The sequence below is a fragment of the Lycium barbarum genome, chromosome 8 (genome assembly GCF_019175385.1).
Source record: "Lycium barbarum isolate Lr01 chromosome 8, ASM1917538v2, whole genome shotgun sequence".
NCBI lineage: Eukaryota > Viridiplantae > Streptophyta > Magnoliopsida > Solanales > Solanaceae > Lycium > Lycium barbarum.
The window spans coordinates 121,398,427-121,420,016 of record NC_083344.1 but is presented as its reverse complement, the minus strand read 5'-3'; the positions used below and the strand labels follow the sequence as shown (position 1 = coordinate 121,420,016).

Below are 21,590 nucleotides of genomic sequence, written 5' to 3'. Positions count from 1 at the left end.
ATAATTATGACGTTCAATTAATCATTGATAAAATGAATATCTTGTTAATAAGTTCTTGTTTCCCTGTAGAACTTGTGGGGGGAAGCTATCCTTATGATTACCAAAATACTCAATCGAGTGCCTATAGAAAACACAATTTATTCCATATGAAAATGGAAAGCCAACTTGAATTACTTCAGAGTGTGGGGGTGTTTGGCTAAAGTGCAAGTTCCTAAACTTAATAGGATAAGAATTGAACCGAAAACTATTAATTGTGTTTTCGTACGATATGCCACCAATAGTAAAGGATATTGGTTTCTGGTTCACAAATCATAAAACTTCGATAGAATCAGAAAATGTTGACTTATTGACTATATTGTATTATGTCAACCCCACAATATATGTCCTTTGTGGTACTGACCTGGTATGTCTTTTGTGGTATTGATATGCTAGTTAGTGAAATATTCACATAACTCGTTCCGTCTTGGTAAGGACTAGTTGTTCGAACTACTAATTTGATGAGATTGATCGTATGTCTTTCATTATAGGCCGTGTTCATTAATTTCGTGAACGGATGTCACTTGAAAGGTTGTGACTTTTCATAATAAAATGTATATGTTGAGAGACAACTCTTTGAAAAGACAAGACGGTTCATTGAATGTAGAAATTCATTGGTTTATAAATCGAAGAACCAATTGATGATAATGATAAAAATCGGCAATAGCTTGAATTTTCACATTGGTGAATGTGCTATTAGTTGGATATTTGAAGAAGTAGACTTACAAGAAGTGGAATGGTTGAGAAATATATATATTCTTAAAAGGTTGTGGCCACAACTGATGTCAACCATCCACAAATATCATGATGTCACTTTAAGTGTAGTCAGTGGTCTGCGATATATCCTATTTTATAAGTCTTATTTTGCAGTATAATAAATATCCCACGGTTATTGAGGGGTATAATGATGCAATTGAATCATCGGGTTAGCCAAAATAAAATCCACAAGTGGATATGTTGTTACCATTGGTGGAGGAGAAATGTCTTGGAAGTCTTCCAAACAAACTTGTATCGCCTGCTCCACAATGTAGTCTAAGTTCATAGCTTTAGACATGATCGGTGAAGAAGCTGAATGCCTCCGAAATTTCTTGAAAGATTTTTCATTCTGGCCCAAACCATTGGTACCAATATGCATACATTGCTATAGCCAAGTAGCAATAGGAAGGGCAGGGAGCATTATGTATAATGGGAAATCTCGTCACATACGACGGAGACAAAATACCATTTGAAAACTACTCTCTAGTGGAGTTATCACTATTGACAATGTAAAGTCTAGAGATAACGTCACGGATCCGCTTACAAAAAGCTTAACTAGAGAAGTAGTTGAAAGATCATTGAAGGGAATGGGTTTAAGGCTTAGGACAAGTCATCATAGTGGTAACTCTGCCTAGCAGACTGGAGATTTCAAGAGCTAGGTTCAAAGAGATCAAACAAAGTTATGAATGACGGTTCGACATTGTCAAATAACTCAATCCATTCTCGTGATGAAGATAATGTTCAGGAACAAGGATACAACATTAAGGCTTTTTAACGAGTTAATAAAGCTTAAGTTGTTTAATGGTTTCTAAGTTTGGCAGGTATGACCAAATAGTGTATCTACGTGATGACACGTTTTAGAAATCACCTATGTGAGTGTGAAGTGTAAGCCGCTTCAAAGAGAATGATAGAAAAAACCCATTCTCTATACGCTCATGAAACCAGGCGGTGTTCATGGCTGAAACGAACACAACCGTGAGAATCATAGACGGTAAAGGGTTGATTGTGTGACATGTGGTTGTCTAGGTATACGCCAAACCTTGACGGTTCAAAGATATCAAATCTACCTATTGACCGAGTATATCCGACATATGTTCACTACGGAAAGTTCAAAGGGAAACCTACTTATCCAGATGCAATTAATCCTTGCTTGTAAATCACACACTTGTCCGTGCATTCCTTTTTCTTATAGTCATTCCCCATTCATGTGGGGGATTGTTGGGTTTTAGTTAAGTTGAATGGGAAATATTTCTGAAAAGAATGCAACTAAACTGAATAGTTGCAACTTTTGAGTTGCACCTTTTCACTAAATTAGACCAATGGCTATATAAATCTGTTCAATCCTTCAGATATTCCTTACGAATTTTCTGATTTCTCCTCTCTTCTTCTTCTTGCACATCATTATAATTCTTGTGTGATTTACTGCCGTCGAGTGAGTTCGCCGTTCACCAGGGTTTGAGGTACCGCTATGCTGGTGAGTTAATTTGTTCTATCTTGGGAGGATATATTTTATAATCTCGGGTACTTGAGGGGAATAATTTCCTTAAGGAAACACTGTGAATTCAGTGTGCTCGAATTTATTTTCCTTTCTTTTCAAATTATGTTTTAGATTGTTTCCTCTCTTTCCAGATTCAGTTTTAAATTATTTTCTGAATACAAATTAACAACAGTATTTATAATACCTTAGGAATCTATTTGCAACCGAAACATTTGTTCAAAGAGACTTTTCGTAATAGATACATCTTTTAGAGTGACTTTTTTTTTTTTCTGAAAAGAGTGACTTTTTACTCCGAAAAAAGTTACTTTCTTTTCTGTGAAAAGAGTGACTTTATTTTCTGAAAAAAATAATTTTCTTCCTTCTGAGCTAACCATCAACACTAACTAATATAACAGGTTTAGTGCTAAAATTAACCCCTTCATGTTACTTGGCTGGCATAACAATACACAAGCCAATTGGTAAAAGATTGTTAAAAATCTTACAGAAAATACTTGAACGCGAACCTTGTTGGAAAATACTTGATCACGAACCTTGCAGCAAAAAATTCTTCATAGCTTGAAGCATGTCAATTAAGATACTGTCCTTAAGGATATTTCACCTAGTATGGATGTATCCCTCGGGATTCAACAAGCTCTTATAGTACAAAATTAGGAGTCAAAACTAATAAAGATTTCACAAAGTAGAAAATCCAGCACAATATAATATAGAAGGAAGAATATGTTTTTATATATATCTCATGCTTTTCTGTCATCTACCTACAAAAGACAAAGATAATATATATAGTACTTGAATTGGACCTCTGTTACCTTTAGAACGTTTCAACTCTCAACATTAAAATATAATTAATAATAATAATAGCCATTATGGCTATTCAACTTACTGTTATCCATTAGTATTCAAAGCATTTACTTGTCTGTTACAGTTGCAAAACTTAAAAATTCAAAGATTAAGTCAAATAGTCTCTTAAGCATTAAAGCTGATATAATATTATAAAATAATTAGCCTATTAAAGAGTCATTAATATAGTATTAAAATGGTGAATAAAAATATTTCTTTTGTATTAAAGCCAATAAAACGTTAGAAATAGTCCTTATTATTTTTGAGATATTAAATAGAAAATAATATTTTTCTAACAATCCCCCATATATCTCAAAAATAATAAAATAAATAAAATAAGAAGTTTTGTTGGGTTTCACATATGAGTATCATGCGTCGAATCTAGTGTTTCGTAGATTATGAACCAGACCTAGATAAAACAAGATTAAACTTATAGAAAAATTGGTGAAGTTTAAAACTTCTATGAACTAAGAATCTTTTGTAAGCCTAGCGTGTTACTTTATCACATTATACTCGCACAATCTTTGTCGTTATCGCAGTTTTGCACTAAGAGGCCATGTGCGTGTCCTGGTATTCATGAGTGCTCTAGAAATCCGTCACAATTTCATAGGAGCGGCACCACTCCACACTAATATAGGTTCAATCATCAAGTGTATTCTGCAGAGCAATACACCACCTGTAAAGAATATGAATTGGATTAAGAGTTTAACTCAACCTCACTTTGTCTTGCAGTATTGCACTATATTCACACACCATAGGAAGATACATAATTTAATAGTGCACGTTTGATCAACTAATGACTTGTAATTACCCATATGAACCTAATTCATGGGATCTCCAATCACATAGGTTGAGTTATCATCATTGTTAATCTTCACAGATGACAAAAGTCTCATTCCCCTCGATGTTTCTTTTAGTCTTGTGAATGGGCCAAATTCACCTCAGACCTCACAAAATTCATGGAAATAATTTCATCTCACAACAACGTTGTTTTATCACTTTGTGTCTTAACCAACTCTATTTTATTGATAATTGAAAATTTTATTTTTCTCACACAGCTAATGCTGCTTGGCAACCACAATATGTAGTCATGTTGCTTTCATCTCAACCTTAATACTCACTAAGAGGTATCTCAGTCTCATGACCAGCCAACTTCAAACCATAAACTCATATTTCATTATGGTGTACTTGACTGATTTTCATATTATTACACCCCCACAATTAGTAAACTCATAATCACTTATGAATTTTGAGATCCACTTAGCATCATTGTACCCGTCTCTAGTACAACAAATATTAATTCATCATAATACTTTATCATCAGTCGCTTCTCTCCAGAATAATACACCAAGAGGGGAAATAACACCATAATATAATTTAGGATCACTATCAACAAGATAAGTATTAAAAATCTCCACCAAATTATTTTTCTATATTGTACTTTTTCTTTTCCAAAAATTCTCACTTTCAACATCATTTTGAACAACCAAACCACGAAAAATATTATCACTTTTAAAAAAAATTATTCTCTCAACATAACTCTAGTAAGAAAGCATAACTCCCACTTTTTCAAAAATTTAAGATAGGGAAATAATATTTTTATAACTCATAAAAAGTATTACAAATTTCTCATAACACATTTCACCTTATAAATAACAAGCTAATAATATAACTCACCCAAATAATTATGTAGAATTTACTCACCCTATGACATCATCAACAAATATTTGAAGAAATTACAAATATAACAAACTAATAATATAACCTCACTCAAGTAATTATGTAGAACCAAAGTCTAACACTTAATCTTTCACATTAGCCCCTAGATTCGCTTGAAAAATGACCACAATAATTATATTATCTGCTTACTTAAATTTATTTACTTAGCAGAATTATCATTTTTCCAAATCTTCTTCGACATATGAAAGCAACACAAACTTAACTTCCACTCAACTGTCTCATACTTATAGAAAAAGAAACATGTCAATATTCGGCTATTTCTTCACGCAATAATTGACCAAGCAGATAACTTTCATAACCTAATCTTTGTCACGTTTAGGGGTATAATGGCTTAATTAGCCAAACACAAAATCATAATTAATTTCATTGAAAATTTTATTATCGACTTTGGTCAATACACAACAATATGGTCGGAATACTTTTTCTTAAGATGTATGCCCAAAGGAAGAGGACTTCACTTTTTATATAGATGAAAATGTCTTCACTGTATGGCTGTGGAATCCCAACGCATATCTCTAGATAAATGCCAATAAAAGGCTAATAGTTAATACCATTAAAGAATAGATCTGATGAAGAGTAGGCATGTTGGGAGCAAATAATGGTTTCGACATAGTAATTGTCATAATGACAATTTAAAGAATTTAAGAATCAATAGTTAATGTTTATTACAAAAGTAACTGTAGATATTAGGAAATAATAGTAGTTCTTTTCGAGATATCATATTATTTTTCAACAATCCCCCTCATATCTCAAAAAGAATAATAAGGAATAGAATGAAATAAGAAATTTATGGTTTGAAGTTGGCTGGTAATACGACTAAGAGCCCATTTGGATTGGCTTATAAGTTGCTTATAAGCTGTTCAGCTTTTTTGAGTGTTTGGCTGACCAGCTTGAAGTCATTTTGTGCTTAAAATAAGCTCAAAAAAATAATTTGGCCCATTTGATTTAGCTTATCTAAAGCAGCTTATAAGCTGAAAACAGCTTATAAGCTAAAATAATAAGTTAGACTACTCAACTTATTTTTTTTAGCTTATAAGCTGTTTGCAGCTTATAGGCATAAACCCATCCAAACAGGCTCTAAGATACTTCTTAGTGAGTATTTAGGTTGAGATGAAACCAACGTGACTATATATTGTGGTTGCCAAGCAGCATTAGCTGTGTGAGAAAAATTAGACACTGTCCTTAAGGATATTTTACTCTCTATTCTTACGGAAAATTGAAAGAGTTAACTTAGTACAATCTGTCTAAATTTCAAGTACGCGTTTGCCAAAAATTGTATGTTAAACGTACTTTATAAGAGATAGATGAACTTGAGGTGATACATATTATAGTGTGCTGGGTTTTATTTCTGGTGAAATCTTTATTAGATTTTGGCTCCTAGTTTTGTACTAGAAGAGCTTGTTGAATCCTGAGGGATATACTCATACCGGGTGAAATATCCTTAAGATTGTTGAAAATCTTATGAAAAATACTTGAACACAATACTTGATCACGAACCTTGCAGCAGGAAATTCTTCATAGCTTGAGGCATGTCAACTAAGACACTGTCCTTAAGGATATTTCACCCAGTATGGGGGTATTCCCAGGATTCAACAAGCTCTTCTAGTACAAAACTAGGAGCTAAAAACTAATAAAGATTCAACAAGTTCTTCTAGTATAAAATTAGGAGCCAAAAACTAATAAAGATTTCACAAAGTAGAAAATCCAGCATAATATAATATAGAAGGAAGAATATGTTTTTATATATATCTCATGCTTTTCTGTCATCTACCTACAAAAGACAAAGATAATATATATAGTACTTGAATTGGACCTCTGTTACGTTTAGAACGTTTCAACTCTCAACATTAAAATATAATTAATAATAATAATAATAGCCATTATGGCTATTCAACTTCCTGTTAGCCAGTAGTATTCAAAGAATTTACTTGTCTGTTACAGTTGCAAAACTTAAAAATTCAAAGGCTAATAGCCTGTTTGGTCAAGCTTCTAAAATAAGTTTTTTTTTTTTTTTTTTTTTTTTAAAAGTACTTTTAAAAAAAATACTTTTGGCGAAAAACAGTTTGTGTTTGGCCAATTAATTAAAAAAACACTTTTGAACAACAATTAGTGTTTGGCCAAGCTTTTAAAAAGTGTTTCTATTTGTATTTTTCTCAAAAGTACTTTTAAAAAAAGTGTTTTTGGGCAAAAATAGTTTTTTTTAGCTTCTGCTACTCGCCAGAAGCACTTATTTTCTCCTAAAAGCTTGGTCAAACACCTCACTTTTTTTCAAATAAGCACTTATTGAAAAAATAAGTACTTTTGGAAGGAAAATAAGCTTGGCCAAACAGGCTATCAGTCAAATAGTCTCTTAAGCATTAAAGCTGATATAATATTATAAAATAATTATCCTATTAAAGAGTCATTAATATAGTATTAAAATGGTGAATAAAAATATTTCTTTTGTATTAAAGCCAATAAAAGGTTAGAAATAGTTCTTATTATTTTTGAGATATTAAATAGAAAACAATATTTTTCTAACAAAGTTTTCATCGCTCTCAGAGTCTATACGTAGTTATCCAACAAATTAGCATTTATACCTGTTAGTTGGAAGTGTCCTGAAAATAATTGTATGATCATTCAGATTCTTAGAAAAGGAAAGCTTACATTCTGATGTTTTGTACTTTCTCCTCTTACAAGCTAGAAATAGCAACTGGCTAGTCTCTTACTAGTAGCTTTTTTATACAAAATTCCAAGACAATGGGCAATTCCATATGGCTTTTGTTATACTTCCAGTACTCAATTATTGTTTTTTCCATTGCAATCTCAGGTTTGGAATCAACTGATCAACTAGCACTACTAGACTTCAAAAGCAGAATAAGTGAGGATCCACTCCATGTCGTGGCTTCTTGGAATGATCATTCTTCCCATTTCTGCAACTGGACAGGTGTAACATGCAGCCCTTCCATTGGAAGAGTTACATTTCTTGATTTGAGTTCACGAGAACTCGTTGGCACCATTCCGGCTTCCATTGGCAATCTCAGTTTCCTTACAGGTATTGATCTTGGAAACAATAGCTTTCGTGGTGAAATTCCTCAACGAATCGGTCTCTTACTGCAGCTGCAACATCTCAATCTCAGTTTCAATTATTTTAGTGGAAATATTCCTGCCAATTTAACTTACTGCAAGGAACTTAGAGTACTTGATCTACGATTTAATGATCTTGTTGGGAAAATTGTGGGTCAACTCAGTTCTCTTTCAAAGCTGTATTTGTTAAAATTGAAAAGGAACTCTTTCACAGGAGGCATCCCACGTTGGTTAGGAAACATTTCATCTTTAGAGTTCCTTGACATTTCCAGTAATAGTCTACAAGGACCAATACCTCAGGAACTTGGCCGTCTAACGAATTTGAAAGTATTTCATGTGAACTCGAATGAATTAACTGGTACAATCCCTTCATCGATTTTCAATATTTCTTCCATCTACTATTTCTCTGTTACTCAAAATCTACTGCATGGACAACTTCCAGCAGATGTAGGCCTTACTCTTCCAAACCTTGAAGTATTCGCTGGTGCTGTCAACAGCTTCACCGGACCTATTCCTGTCTCATTGGCGAATGCTTCTAAGCTTACCGTGATTGATATTTCCCAAAATAAACTTATTGGAGATGTGCCAACTAGTTTTGGAAAGTTGAAAAAGTTGGTTAGGCTCAACTTTGAGGCGAACAGACTAGGAGGGAGGGGAAGTTATGAGGGCTTGAAATTTCTTGATTTCCTAACCAATTGTACAAATCTGATGGTACTGAGTTTTGCAACCAATAACTTTAGGGGAGAAGTGCCTTACTCAATCACTAATCTTTCGACTGTACTTGAGATATTTTCTCTAGGTTACAATAGGTTACATGGTACTCTTCCTGCTGGAGTAGGCAACCTTATTAGTTTGACCCTACTAGGAATGGACGGAAACTATCTAAATGGCAGTGTTCCTGAAGCTATAGGTAAACTTGAATATCTGCAAGTTCTCTATTTGAACAAAAATGCATTTTCAGGGAAGATACCATCCTCTATTGGTAACTTGACATGGTTAACTAGTCTATACCTACAAGAAAATAGACTAGAAGGAAGCATACCTCCAGAGTTGGGGAAGTGTAAGATTTTGTCAACACTAAACCTTACTAAGAATAATCTTGTTGGCTCCATACCGGAAGAGGTTGCAGGACTATCTTCGCTTTCAGTTTCCTTATCATTGGCAAGTAACTCTTTAACGGGATCCTTGCCAAAAGAACTTGGTCAGTTGATAAATCTCGAGGAATTGGATGTTTCACACAACAAATTTTCTGGTGAGATTCCAAGCACTCTCAGCAATTGCCTCCGCTTAGAGCGTGTAAATATTAGTAATAATCTCTTTCAAGGAAGTATTCCTCAATCCTTTACAAATTTAAAAGGATTAGGTAAGATAGATTTTTCACGGAACAATTTGTCAGGAAAAGTACCAGAGTTTCTTGGAAAGCTTCCATATCTCAGAAAACTGGACCTTTCATTCAATGAACTTGAAGGTGGGGTGCCAAAAGAAGGGATCTTTGCAAATACAAGCGCAATTTCTATCAAAGGAAACAATAGACTTTGTGGAGGTGCTCCCAGCTTACAGTTGCCTAAATGCTCCAAAGCTACCAAGCACCTTCATTCAAGAGTGTCGCTGGCTATTATTGTTCCTGTTGCATTGTCAGTTTTGATGCTATGTTCCTGTGCTGCTTATTACAGCCTCAGCAACTCAAGAAAGGAACACCCTTGGAATGATGGGCAGCTAGCACAGATACCAAGAACTACGTATCGAGAAATACTTAGAGCAACGGATGGTTTCTCTGAGGATAACTTGGTAGGTGCAGGAAGTTTTGGTTCAGTATACAAAGCGCATTTCCATGGTGATGATAAAATAATGGCAGTCAAAGTGTTGAACCTACAACAAAGAGGGGCCTTGAGGAGCTTCCTAGATGAATGCAGAGCTTTGAGAAATATAAGACATCGTAATCTTCTCAGAATCAAGACTGCTTGTTCGAGCATTGATCGCCAAGGTAATGACTTCAAATGCCTAGTTTTTGAGTTCATGACTAATGGCAACCTACATGATTGGTTGCATCCAGAAAATGATGATCAGCAACACCAAACCAAGAGGCTGACCTTTATCCAAAGACTAAACATTGTCATAGATGTTGCATCTGCACTTGACTATCTCCACAATCACTGCCCAACACCAATAGTTCATTGTGATCTAAAGCCAAGCAACATACTCCTCGATGAAGATATGTCTGCCCATGTTGGTGACTTTGGATTAGCAACATTTCTCCTTGACACATCGAGCAATTCTTGGAGTCATCAGATTTCCGCAGCACTAAAGGGTTCTATAGGTTACATCCCAACAGGTATGATGTCACTAGTTTACGTTTTATAGAAAGATGATATAGCAGTCTGCAGAAATTGAGTTAGTGCGTTGCAGAGTACGGATCAGGTGGCCAAGCATCCGCACTTGGAGATGTTTACAGCTTTGGAATAGTGTTGCTGGAAGTGTTCATCTGCAGAAGACCAACTGACACGATTTTTAACGAGAGTCTAAATCTTCACAAGTATGTTTCAATGGCTTTGCCTGAACATGTCATGGAGATTGCAGACCCTGTAATGCTCTTGGCAGAGGAAGAACAAAACATCAATCAAGATCAAGCACGAAGAATAGAAGAATGTCTGGTCTGGGTTTTGGAAATCGGGCTTACATGTTCTGCATCATCACCCAGAGAGAGAACGCCAATAGACACTGTTTTGAGCAAACTTCAAGCAATCAAGGAGTCCTTCCTTTCAAGGAGATGATAATATGAACAAGACACAACTAGTTGACGGACTAATAACTGTTTAATTTTTCATGTATCCTATATTAAAGCCTTGTTCCGAATAAGAGAATGCTACACACTGAACTAGTAGTATGCCCAGAAATAGAATAGGGAAAAATTACATGCCAATACCTTTGGTTGATCTCGTTTACAAAATAGCCAGCAATGTATAGGTTTAGTATATTTATTACTTAAAATATACACATATTATACTTATACCATACATATTATATACATATACTATGTGTATATTATATATATACACATTACACGTATAATATGCATATCAGAGACGAGAGTCTTTCGAAAACAGTCTCCCTACCTTTCAAGGTGAGGTAAGGTCTGCGTACACTCTACCCTTCCTAGACCCCACATTGTGGGATTCCACTGGGTACGTTGTTGTTGTAGTGTATAGGTTTTGTATATTTGAGCTATTGCCGGTAATTAAGTTTGACTGAAGGGACATTAATGAAAGTATCCAATTAGAATATTGCAGTGGCTAATCATATGGGTTACCTATCCCTTTTCATTAAAGTTGTTCTCCTGTTATGGTGTTTGATAGAGTTTATCCCATTAATCTAAAGAAGTTTGTCAACATATCTAAATTATTCTGATTCAAAACAGGCAAAAAACAGCACAATCTGATTACAAAATCCTATTTGGAACTCTCAAACCCGAAACTCTATAGGCAAGTAGGATAAAATAAATTAACTAATAAATAAATATTCTCCACCGTTTTTCAGCTATTACCAACTTTATTTCACATGAGAAAGCTAAATAAAATGGGCACAATCTAATACCTGAATAATGAAGGCTCTGCGTCATTAAGCAGATCTAGGGTCATTGACATGCATATTTGCCATAAGCATAAGAGAAATTTAAAGTTTGATAATGAGCGTGCGTGAACGGGCTTATAACTTATGGCTTATAAGCATCAGCCATAAGTTAGGAATCCTAACTTTGACTTTGGTTTATTTTTATTATTTTGACTTAAAAATAAATGCTTAAAAGTCAAGATGAGTATAAAGACGGTAGAGTGATGATGTGGGTCCTGTGTTAACGCATTTACCAATCTACACACCAGTTTATTTGTTGGGCTAAATGATCCAAAGATACTCTTAATATGGTGTGATATTGTCCGCTTTGGGTCATGTCCGTACAGTTTTGTTTAAGTGAAACTTACATAAATAGCTACTTTTTATTGGCTTCTAAGTAGATATAACTATAAAATGCAAAATTACCAAGCGTAGCTACTTTTTTTAAAAAATGCGTGTATGTCTGTTTTTTTTGTTTTAAAATATAGAGAAATACAGTGAACAGTAAACACGCTCCAGTGAAATCAGGAGCTATTTACGGAACAGATTTTTTGAAATACAAGGAAATACAAAATCGGGTTGAGTAAAAATAGATTATATTTTTGAAACAGATTCTTCTTTTTCTTTTTAAATGGTAAGTTAAATTAAATCAACCATATTTCACGCAATGCAAGGTAAGGCTGCATACAATATACCCTTGTGGTCCGGCCCTTTCCCAGACCCCCGCATATAGAGAGAGCTTAGTGCACCGGACTGCCCTTTTTTCATATTTCACGCATTCCATAACAGCTCACAAATCTCTCTCAACTTTTATCACAATCAAAACTTTTTGAATTCAAAAACCACTAAATATCTGAAAACTTCCAAATATAGAAAAATATACGCTGGAATACAACAAAATATGGTTAATTGTTTAAGAAATATAAAGTTGTAGTATGCGTATATACAATGGAATACAATAAAATATATCAGAAACTATTTCATAAATTAAAAATACAAAATGCAGAAATATATTGAAATACAGCGAAATACAAAAATCGTGAAAAAAAAGTGGAGTAAAAATAGGCTCTACACCAAAAAAAAGATAAATACGTTGAAATACAACGAAATAATACAATCAAATATACTGAAAAATTATATATATTGTTTGTTGATACACAGAAATACACTGAAATATACTGAAACATTTTATCAAACACTTGGTGGGCATGAAGCTCCACAACTCTCATCAATGGTGTTTCTACAACAACAACCTATTCTCTTGCTCCTAGATGATGCTACAATATCATATTGCTATAATCAATACTATCTTTCATCACTCATAAGATAAACAACACCACATGATTAGCAAACATAAGAAGGATTCTCCTCTTATTTCGTCCTATCCATGGAGATTTAGCAAACGAATTGTTATGACTGAGCTTCGACCATTGGTTGGAGATCCTCCACTGCTTTTCTTGTTGCCACTGGTGTATTTTTGCTTGGAGTATCAATATCCGCCATTAAAATGGAGAGTTAGAGCTTGTTGAAGATACTCTAATAATGGTTGAAAATATTTTTTTTAAAAAAAATTGAATGAAAAGTGAAGCTAAAGACGATGAAATTTATGAACAATTGAAGAGAAATACAACAAATAACATAACGAAAATTAGTTACCTGTAGAGATTGGGTAACTGATAAGGAAGAAGAAGAAGAAGAAGAAGAAGAAGAAATCGTGCTAATTATGGTGAAAAATAATAGGAGTAAAATACGGTTGTGAATTGAAAATGTGAGAGAAAAATATTTTTTTTAAAAAAGATTGTGGGTAAGTGGGAGAGAGGTACCTTATTTTTAGGGAAATACATTGCAGTTACAAAAACAAGTTATAGATGGTAATTTGATAAATAATTAAGCTACCAAAAATAATTAAAAAAAAGGTAGCTATTACTAATAAATAAGTCTTAGAGGTAGTTATGGACTGTAAATTTTTCTTTGTTCAAAAGGCCTCACATCAAATCTCCCCCTCGAACTAAGAAGCTATGGGTAAAGGTCGTAAACCGGCCTATAGACTGGCAAAGGCACTAAGCCGGACCCCATGCCACACTCCGTCATCTTCATACTCGTCCCGCCAAACCATTGACTCTGATATCAGTTATTGGGCTAAACTGTCCAAAGATACTCTTAATACGGTGTGATATCGTCCACTTTGAGCCATGCCCCCAGGGTTTTCCCCAAAAGGCCAACACCTTATAAGTAGCTATTTTTTCTTTTCAGCTACCAATGTGGTACTTTGTTTGCAACACCCAACATTATTAACTTACTTGTAGCTTAGAGACATATACGAAAAAAAATAGTGAACTTTGGTGGTCGTAAATACTCTGTTAAGCCCATGAGATGATGTGGACGATGATTTGCATGTTCATTACTGCCACTTGTGGGATTATACTGGGTATTGTTGTTGTTGTTGTTGTTGTTGCAAATAAAGTCCTAAATTGACAGTTGAAAAGTAGGAAAAGAGCTACATATAGGATGTGAAGCCTTTTGGAAGGAACCGTGCGAGCCGAACCCCACTTTTACTTCAATGATTAGATCTCCATAAGAGTGGTATACAATAGTGCTACTCTACGTTCTCATCTTAACAACTCTTTAGATTAATACATTTTTCTGCTTGCATTTACCTTTGTGCCTGATGATCTGCAGGTGAAAAGAGAGGAGGATGGCGATTGATAGTGTAGTCATCTTTCAGCTTTTCTGCCTGCAAATACCATATAGCACTAGATTTGGTTCTACCTCTGTTTTTTTTTTAACCAAGCCAAAAAACGGTCTTATACAAGGAATACACCAAAAGGTAAAGAATCTACAAAAGATGATTTTCTACAAATTCCAACCAATCCTCTATACAACATAGAACTTTCTGTTTACACCAAAAGAAAATAAGGGAGAGGAGACTACTCCTCAACTGAGAAAAACTTGACTCTACTCCTTCAAAAGCTCTCTTGTTTCTCCACATCAATGCAATCGGAACCACGTTCCAAGCCCTTCGTCTTCTCCTTCTTCTCCCGCTTTCCAACTGACCATCAACTCTTTCACAATTCTTGGCATTGTCCAGGGAGTGCGGAACCACCGAAACATATCCCATCACAATCTCATGGTAAGCCCGCAATGTAGAAGAAGATGGTCCACATCCTCCCCGTCTCCTTGCACATGTAACACCAACCGACCGATGCAGACAACCTTCCACTTCCTAAAACTTTCTGCCATCAAAATCACCCCGTCTCTGCTGGATTGTAAATTTTTAAAATTGGTGCTGTGGACTTAGGTGGATTGGCTTCTCCTTTACTCTGTTCAGAAAATAGAGTTGCACATACATCTTTATAGAATATCTTCTTGCACTTGCTTGATAACCTGTCTGAACTACGATTTCTTACCTAGTTCAGTGTTACAGTTGACATTTTTGCTCCAACTGTTATCGATCATTCACGGAAATGTTAAAAGCATGAGAAAAGTTTCTTCTGGTCTTGTACATCAATCGAACTATATAGCCACAACAAAGCAGAAAGAAAGCAGGAAAACGAAAAAGGCAAATGAAATGCTTCCTTAAGAATGCGAAAAATATGGTGCACATATCTAGACTTGCTGGCAATGACCAACAAACTATACATATTTAACTGTTAAAAAAGAATTTATATACAAACAGAATGCCTTGTTTGTATGCACAACCTACCTAACCTATAGTATTCTTCATCACTAATGAGGCTGATAAGAGACAACTGTTGGATCCGGATAGACGACAGGCAATTTTTCGATGTACATGAGAAGCCTCTTCATATTTTCCCTTGTTATTGTGCACAAGTCTTTGATATCACATATGTTGGTGTATATCCAAAGTTCTCCAGAATCCACTCTTTTGAGACTATCTCGACAGAAAGGGCACGACTGAGATCGGGCACGCCTACAGCAACCACCAACATTGTTAGTTTATTCGAGTAGACAAGCTAATATAGAACATCAAAAATAGGAAAATTGTTTGCAGATGCAATGCAAGGGTCCTATTAGTAGAGCATAACAATAATTCTCCTGTTTTCCCTTCTGAATCCTCTGTTAATAAGCCCCAAGAAGGAGAACTTTCAGAGACCAATCAAAGAACAAATTCTCTTCACACCTAAGATTAAGACTTTGCACTGCAGGAAAATCTACCTTACTAGCTATGTTGCTCCGGCTCTCGAAAAGATGTTGTCGCACCCGTGATCCTCAAAAGATGCAATACTTTTGGAGGATCTGATACGCACATCTTTGAAGAGTACGAGGAACATAGCTTTACCAGAATCACCCTTTAAGACAAGCAGAATCGAATCAACAGACCACTTTGTCTCACCAAGAAATTCTTCAAGAGATGCTTTACCAATTTTACCTTGTTAATATAATTGCAGAACTTAGCCAGAAGCATATCAAGCCATGTGGTATTTAACCAAAGTGCAATTGTAAAACCCTTTTATACTTGTCCAAAATACTGCTAAAAGTAGGTACTTGATTTATTTATTTAAAACAAAAAAAAAAAAATCTTCAAAATGGCGCAGTCGGACCACAAAATCTTATGGGTGACAAAATTTGTGAGCATCTGCATACATTATATATCGTCCATCACTAAAGGCAGGTACATCAAGTAAGAGTATATTCAATCCACATGCTCAATCTACAAAGAAATTATGCAATGATTTGGCAGTTACACTAATTCAGAACCCAAAGCTTCCTGAACGATTAATTTTTATTTTTAGTTCCTTCCCTCGGAATACATAACATTGTATGCAGGGTGTTAGCTACACGCGAAGTCAAAAAGCAACAGAATCACAAAGATTGTTTAACATACTACTTTCTAAATAAAATACATCAGGCATGAAGTAACAGAAAGGTGGGAAATCTAACAAATTACAGAAGTTGGCTCACCAGTTTCTATAACACTTCATGCACAAAGAGTGATTGCAGGATGGTAAGACAACCTTCGTATCCATCTCCATGCAGATACCACATTCCTCCTCCCTCTCTATTTCGATTTCAGAAAGCTTACCTTTGTTCATCTCATCACCTTTTTTGAATTTGGTTGCGCATATCTCTCTCTGCTTCCTCTCATCAATTTCAGTGATTCCCCTTTGAAGTTGCAACAAAGAGGGAAATATCACACCTGTTCAATGACAACTCAATTCAATGAACTTCACACTTCTAAAAACTAAAGAAATTGAAATACCTTAGGACATATAAAACATACCCTCCGCCCAAAATATGTGTCACTTTTCGCTTCTCAAGAGTTAAAAGTATATAAACTTTGACCAACATTTTAAGATGTAATTTTTTACCATATTGATATGAGAAGAATTGCAACTTACAACTTATTGTACTTTTCGTATAGTTTTGAATATCTAAATCTTAAGTTTAAATTATTGAATCAATCTAATCCAATTTAGCTCAGAAAATTAGTCCAAATGACTCTCTGAAGAGAAACGTGACAACTATTTTAGGACAGAGGGAGTATAAAATAAGTAATTTGAGGAGACTAAATTACCATAGAACTGTTTTATACTAGCTTTTCTCTCATGAATATACATGCTTGTCTTACCATCCTCATAAGCCTGCAATAAACATCATAAGGAAGCTTTCGTGACCATGAGAGACGACGCAACAAGAAAAATGGGAAAATTACCTTATAAATAAGGATTCTAAGCAATCCTAGAGCACCAGCAAAGTGACAGTCAGTCCATTGGACAAGAAACAGAAAAAATTGAGCACAGGGACTGTATGATAGTCTCATCTGAAGGCTAGCGCCATCATATTCTCTTGGATAATCTGAAGCCCTGTATATCTCAAGAAAACCAGTCATGTCAAAATCTGCCAATTTTTTTTTTAATCGGAACAATCAAACAAAAAGGGCACAAAATTCTTATTTTCAGCTAACGGGGCGGAGGCAGAATTTCCATCTAAGGGGTTTTCATAATCTACCACATATACATAAAATAATTGGCCTTGTATTCCAGTGTGATTTTCTAGGGAAGGGGTCCAAAAGAACCTTTTTTTGCAAAACGGGCACAAAATTCTTATTTTCAGGGGAGGGCGTAACAGAAGATGCACAAAATACAAAATGGTTTTGCCTGCAATTCTAGTTTGCAGAAAATATCAACTAAAATACCAGTAGTACAAATGATGAATGTTCTTAACAATTAGATTTCAGAAGAATCAAGCTATGGGTCCCTGCTACTCTTATCCAATTAGTACTATCAACTTGTTTTCTATACTCCAGTTTATTATTGTGGATTTATTAGGAGAGCTAGTTCCAAAATTAGGAAGAATATGACAAGAAAAACCATACAGAGAAGAAATCAAGAAATCACTCCATGATCAGGCAAAATAATTCTGATTTTCCAGATTGATAAGAGGGGGATGGAAGAATAAAAGAAGGGTGTTAAATTGTTTAAATTAACACCTTTTGTCTGATTAGAAGAAAAAAAAATCAGGTATTATCAAGCAGATAGAAAAGGAGCAAGAATCAAAGAAGACATACAGAGTATTGGCATGTTGAATATCAGCTTCAAGTGCTTTAAGTGAATCTTTAAAAGACTTCCTCATCACCCTATCTTTAATTCCAATATTCCCATTCAACAACAACAACAACAACAAAAAAAAAAAAAAAAAAAAAAATCTAACACACTTGCAATAAATATCTCCAAGAAAGAAAAAAAAACAGAGTCTTGTAGGACTATGTTATGTTCTGTTTTGAGTGCAGAAACACGGGGAGCAAAAGTGTGAAGCGTTTTATTTGATGATCAAATATTGTTTTGTTTGGGAAAAGAATTCTGGAAAGTACTATTCGATCGACCTGATGGTGGGGGTTAGTTGGAGGGGGTGGGATTGGTGGGTCCCACAGACGCTGCTTATTACTCAAAAACTTTGGCTTGTACGGCACGCTTCTTCCACACTTGCTTAGAAGGAGTATATACAAATTATGTAGTGTGATAGGTTTTTGCGGAGAGTTTTCAAATCAAGAGCAACTAATTTAGCGATAATGAAGAATTTTGTTTAAAAAAATAAAAAAAGAGTCTGAAGTGTTATATGTGAAGACGAACTTTTAACCATATTTTCAAGATTCCTGCGGCTGCATTTTTAAAAATAAAAATAAAATATTCTTTAAACTATTTTTAACCAATAATAATTTTATGAAGATTAATTATGTGAAGAATACGGATCAAGTTTTATCAAGAAAATTCAGGCCAAAAGGGGAGATTTGTTAGGGTTTTGCCCTGATTTTCTTATCATATTTGAGTTTTACTTTTCGGAAGGAAAGTCAAAGTATAACCATAATCCTTTTACTTTTCCTGAAAAAAAAATATAATTCTTTTGCATATTTGGCTAGTCATTTAGAGAGTTTTGCTTAAGGGGAGACTTATTCTCCCAATAGCTTTAGAATAGGTTTTATATTAGTTTTATCATATGTAGGTCAATTAGTCAAATTCATATCATATTATCAAATCTTTTTATAGTTTTTCATTATTGTTTGATTCATTGTCATTCAAGGTTTGCAATCGATAGCTTCTGCATGACGTTATATTATTTCAATCCCAACACATAGCTCAATCCCGATGCCAAGTGCATAGACATTCAATTTTAACGTTGTAATTTAATTTGTGCTTACTTTTTTTTTTTTTGGTGCATTTACTTCGGGTACTGTGTCTAAATTAATCTTGATAAAGTTTTTAAATTAATCTTGATAAAGTCTAACTTCAAATATCTGTCTGAAGTTTTATATAGTTGAACTTCAATAATATATGTCATTTTTACATGACTTCACCATTATATGACTAGAGTTCAAATTAAAACAATCTAAGTCAAGCAAAAATAACTTACAAAAATAACTAAAATTTAAACATTTATATTAACTAAAATTTAAACATTTTTATCTGAAATTGAGATAAAAATGGATGAATTTGTCAGTGGCACTAGCGCTGTCACCCCGACTTGTGAACTTTGCACAGTATGGGGGCTTTAGTGTTGCAACATTTGTTATAAGGATGTCATGAAGTGTGTATGGATGTTGAAGCAGCCATACGTGGAAGTACGCAATTTGTGTTGAAACAAGACAAGTATTCATGTAGCATAGGAAGAATCATGTACATGAACAAACGGCTCATAATGAAAGGGAGGACCATAAGCCACCGACATGAAAACGATGAAGAGACGGTTGCGGAATCAGAATTTAATTAAGGGGATTCAAGAATATAAAGATGTAGATAAATGAAGAAGTTAAAGGGGTTCAACATCTATTATATATATATAAAATAATTTTCACCTTCTACATATACTGAATTGTTTTTTGCGAAGGGGACTTTTTCACTACAATTACATACATACAATAGATGGTCATGAGATCTGAAAAATAAAATTAGAATGGATTGACAGCCTTCCCTTCTTTAGTAAGGTTCGAAAGTAGTCTAAGTAACATCACCACAACATTCTTAACCAAATCAATTTAAAAAAAAAAAAAACCATGTGAAGAGGTCTTAACGTGTTCTTCCTTTCAATATGACAAGTGTCACCTTCTTCTCCTGCTACGCCAACATCTGTCTCTTCTTTCTAAGGAGGGAACAACAAATTAAAGTCTAGCATGGGACAACGGTTTAATTAAGAGCCCGTTTGGATTGGCTTATAAGTTGCTCATAAGTTGCTTATAAGCTGTTTTCAGTTTTTTTGAGTGTTTGGCTGGCCAGCTTAAAGTTATTTTGTGCTTAAAATAAGCTCAAAAAAATAATTAAACCCATTTGACTTAGCTTATCTAAAGCAGCTTATAAGCTGAAAACAACTTATAAGACAAAAAAAATAAGTTAGACTACCCCAACTTATTTTTTTTAGCTTATAAGCTGTTTGCAGCTTATAGGCATAAGCCCATCCAAACAGGCTCTAAATGTTATTCCCCCGGTTTTATTTTTGTTTGATTATCTTTTTATTGAACGTATATAGATTTTTTTATAAACAATGTCAATATTTAAATAAATTATAATGAAAAGTAATAAAATTTTATATATTTACATTTAATATTTTTATTTTACTTATTATTTATATATAAATTTTATAAAAAAAGTTTGACGAAGCGGCGTTCTGTTGCATTGGATGGGGCAAAGTGTAGCTCCTCCTCCATTTTTCAAAAAGAAGAATACATCTTATATTTTTTAATGGGAAATTTTATAATTATACAATAATGATATTTTAAAAAGTTTTTTAAAAAAAATTAATCATACAAATACTATGGCATGTTAAAAATTACAAAAATAAGAGTTTTCCTTTCTTTATTATATTTTATGTCGAGTATAACAAGCAAAGTAAATGGAGGGATTACTTTTTTGTTTTTGTTTATAGCATCATTAGATTAGATATAGAGTTTTAAAATATAAAACCAACTTCTTTTATATAACAAAAATATCGTTAAAACTCGTGATGTGGAATATGTCAAAAAATTATTTAATAAAGCTAGTCATTTTACACATGAAATGGAAAGTTCAAAGTAATACGATTTTTTAAGGGGAAAAAAGTATTATGATTTTTAAATATAAAGAGAGTTGGGAACATATAAAAACAAAAAAAGTGCGATATACAATGAAACAAAATGATTATTACTTGCTAAACAGGTAAAGTTACAAATTCTATTTTCTTGTTTTTCTCACCCTGGAGACAAGTGTAACTCACTCCAAATGTTAGGCAAATGTCTTTTCATTTTCTAAGACCTAACAGTAATTGCTTGTATCGTACTTGAAAAATCTAATTAGAATTCCTTGTTGACTAAAAGTCAAAATGTGTACTTAATTGTCGGTGAAATGTTTCTTTCCAGCATAAGATTATAAGATAAGGCTCATAAATCCCCGGCTCACAAACGCACAGCAAGAACTAAATCTAATAGTACAATTTATTTATTTATTTATTGTAGGAAAATAATGTGTCCCTCTCTTATGTGCTAACTAGATGGCTTAGCACGGGCTCAACACTTCAGATTATAGTGTATCTATGTAAATATAGTTGTGTTTAGATAGTGATAATA

The 21,590-nt window shown here is 34.0% G+C and overlaps 2 protein-coding genes across 2 annotated transcripts; one reads left to right on the top strand and one right to left on the bottom strand.

Annotated features, from left to right (window-relative positions):
- Positions 1–7,606: 7,606 nt before the first annotated feature.
- LOC132608251 (putative receptor-like protein kinase At3g47110) lies at positions 7,607–11,502 on the top strand. Its single transcript, XM_060322306.1, has 2 exons — positions 7,607–10,265; positions 10,340–11,502. Exons 1-2 carry the CDS (start codon positions 7,607–7,609, stop codon positions 10,702–10,704), a joined length of 3,024 nt encoding a protein of 1,007 aa, XP_060178289.1. The 3' UTR covers positions 10,705–11,502.
- Positions 11,503–15,096: 3,594 nt separating this feature from the next.
- Positions 15,097–18,369, bottom strand: LOC132607007 (E3 ubiquitin-protein ligase AIRP2). Its single transcript, XM_060320790.1, has 5 exons — positions 18,069–18,369; positions 17,214–17,364; positions 17,076–17,142; positions 16,463–16,697; positions 15,097–15,470 (listed from the first exon to the last, which is right to left on the bottom strand). Exons 1-5 carry the CDS (start codon positions 18,131–18,133, stop codon positions 15,266–15,268), a joined length of 723 nt encoding a protein of 240 aa, XP_060176773.1. The 5' UTR covers positions 18,134–18,369; the 3' UTR covers positions 15,097–15,265.
- Between the last annotated feature and the right edge of the window lie 3,221 nt (positions 18,370–21,590).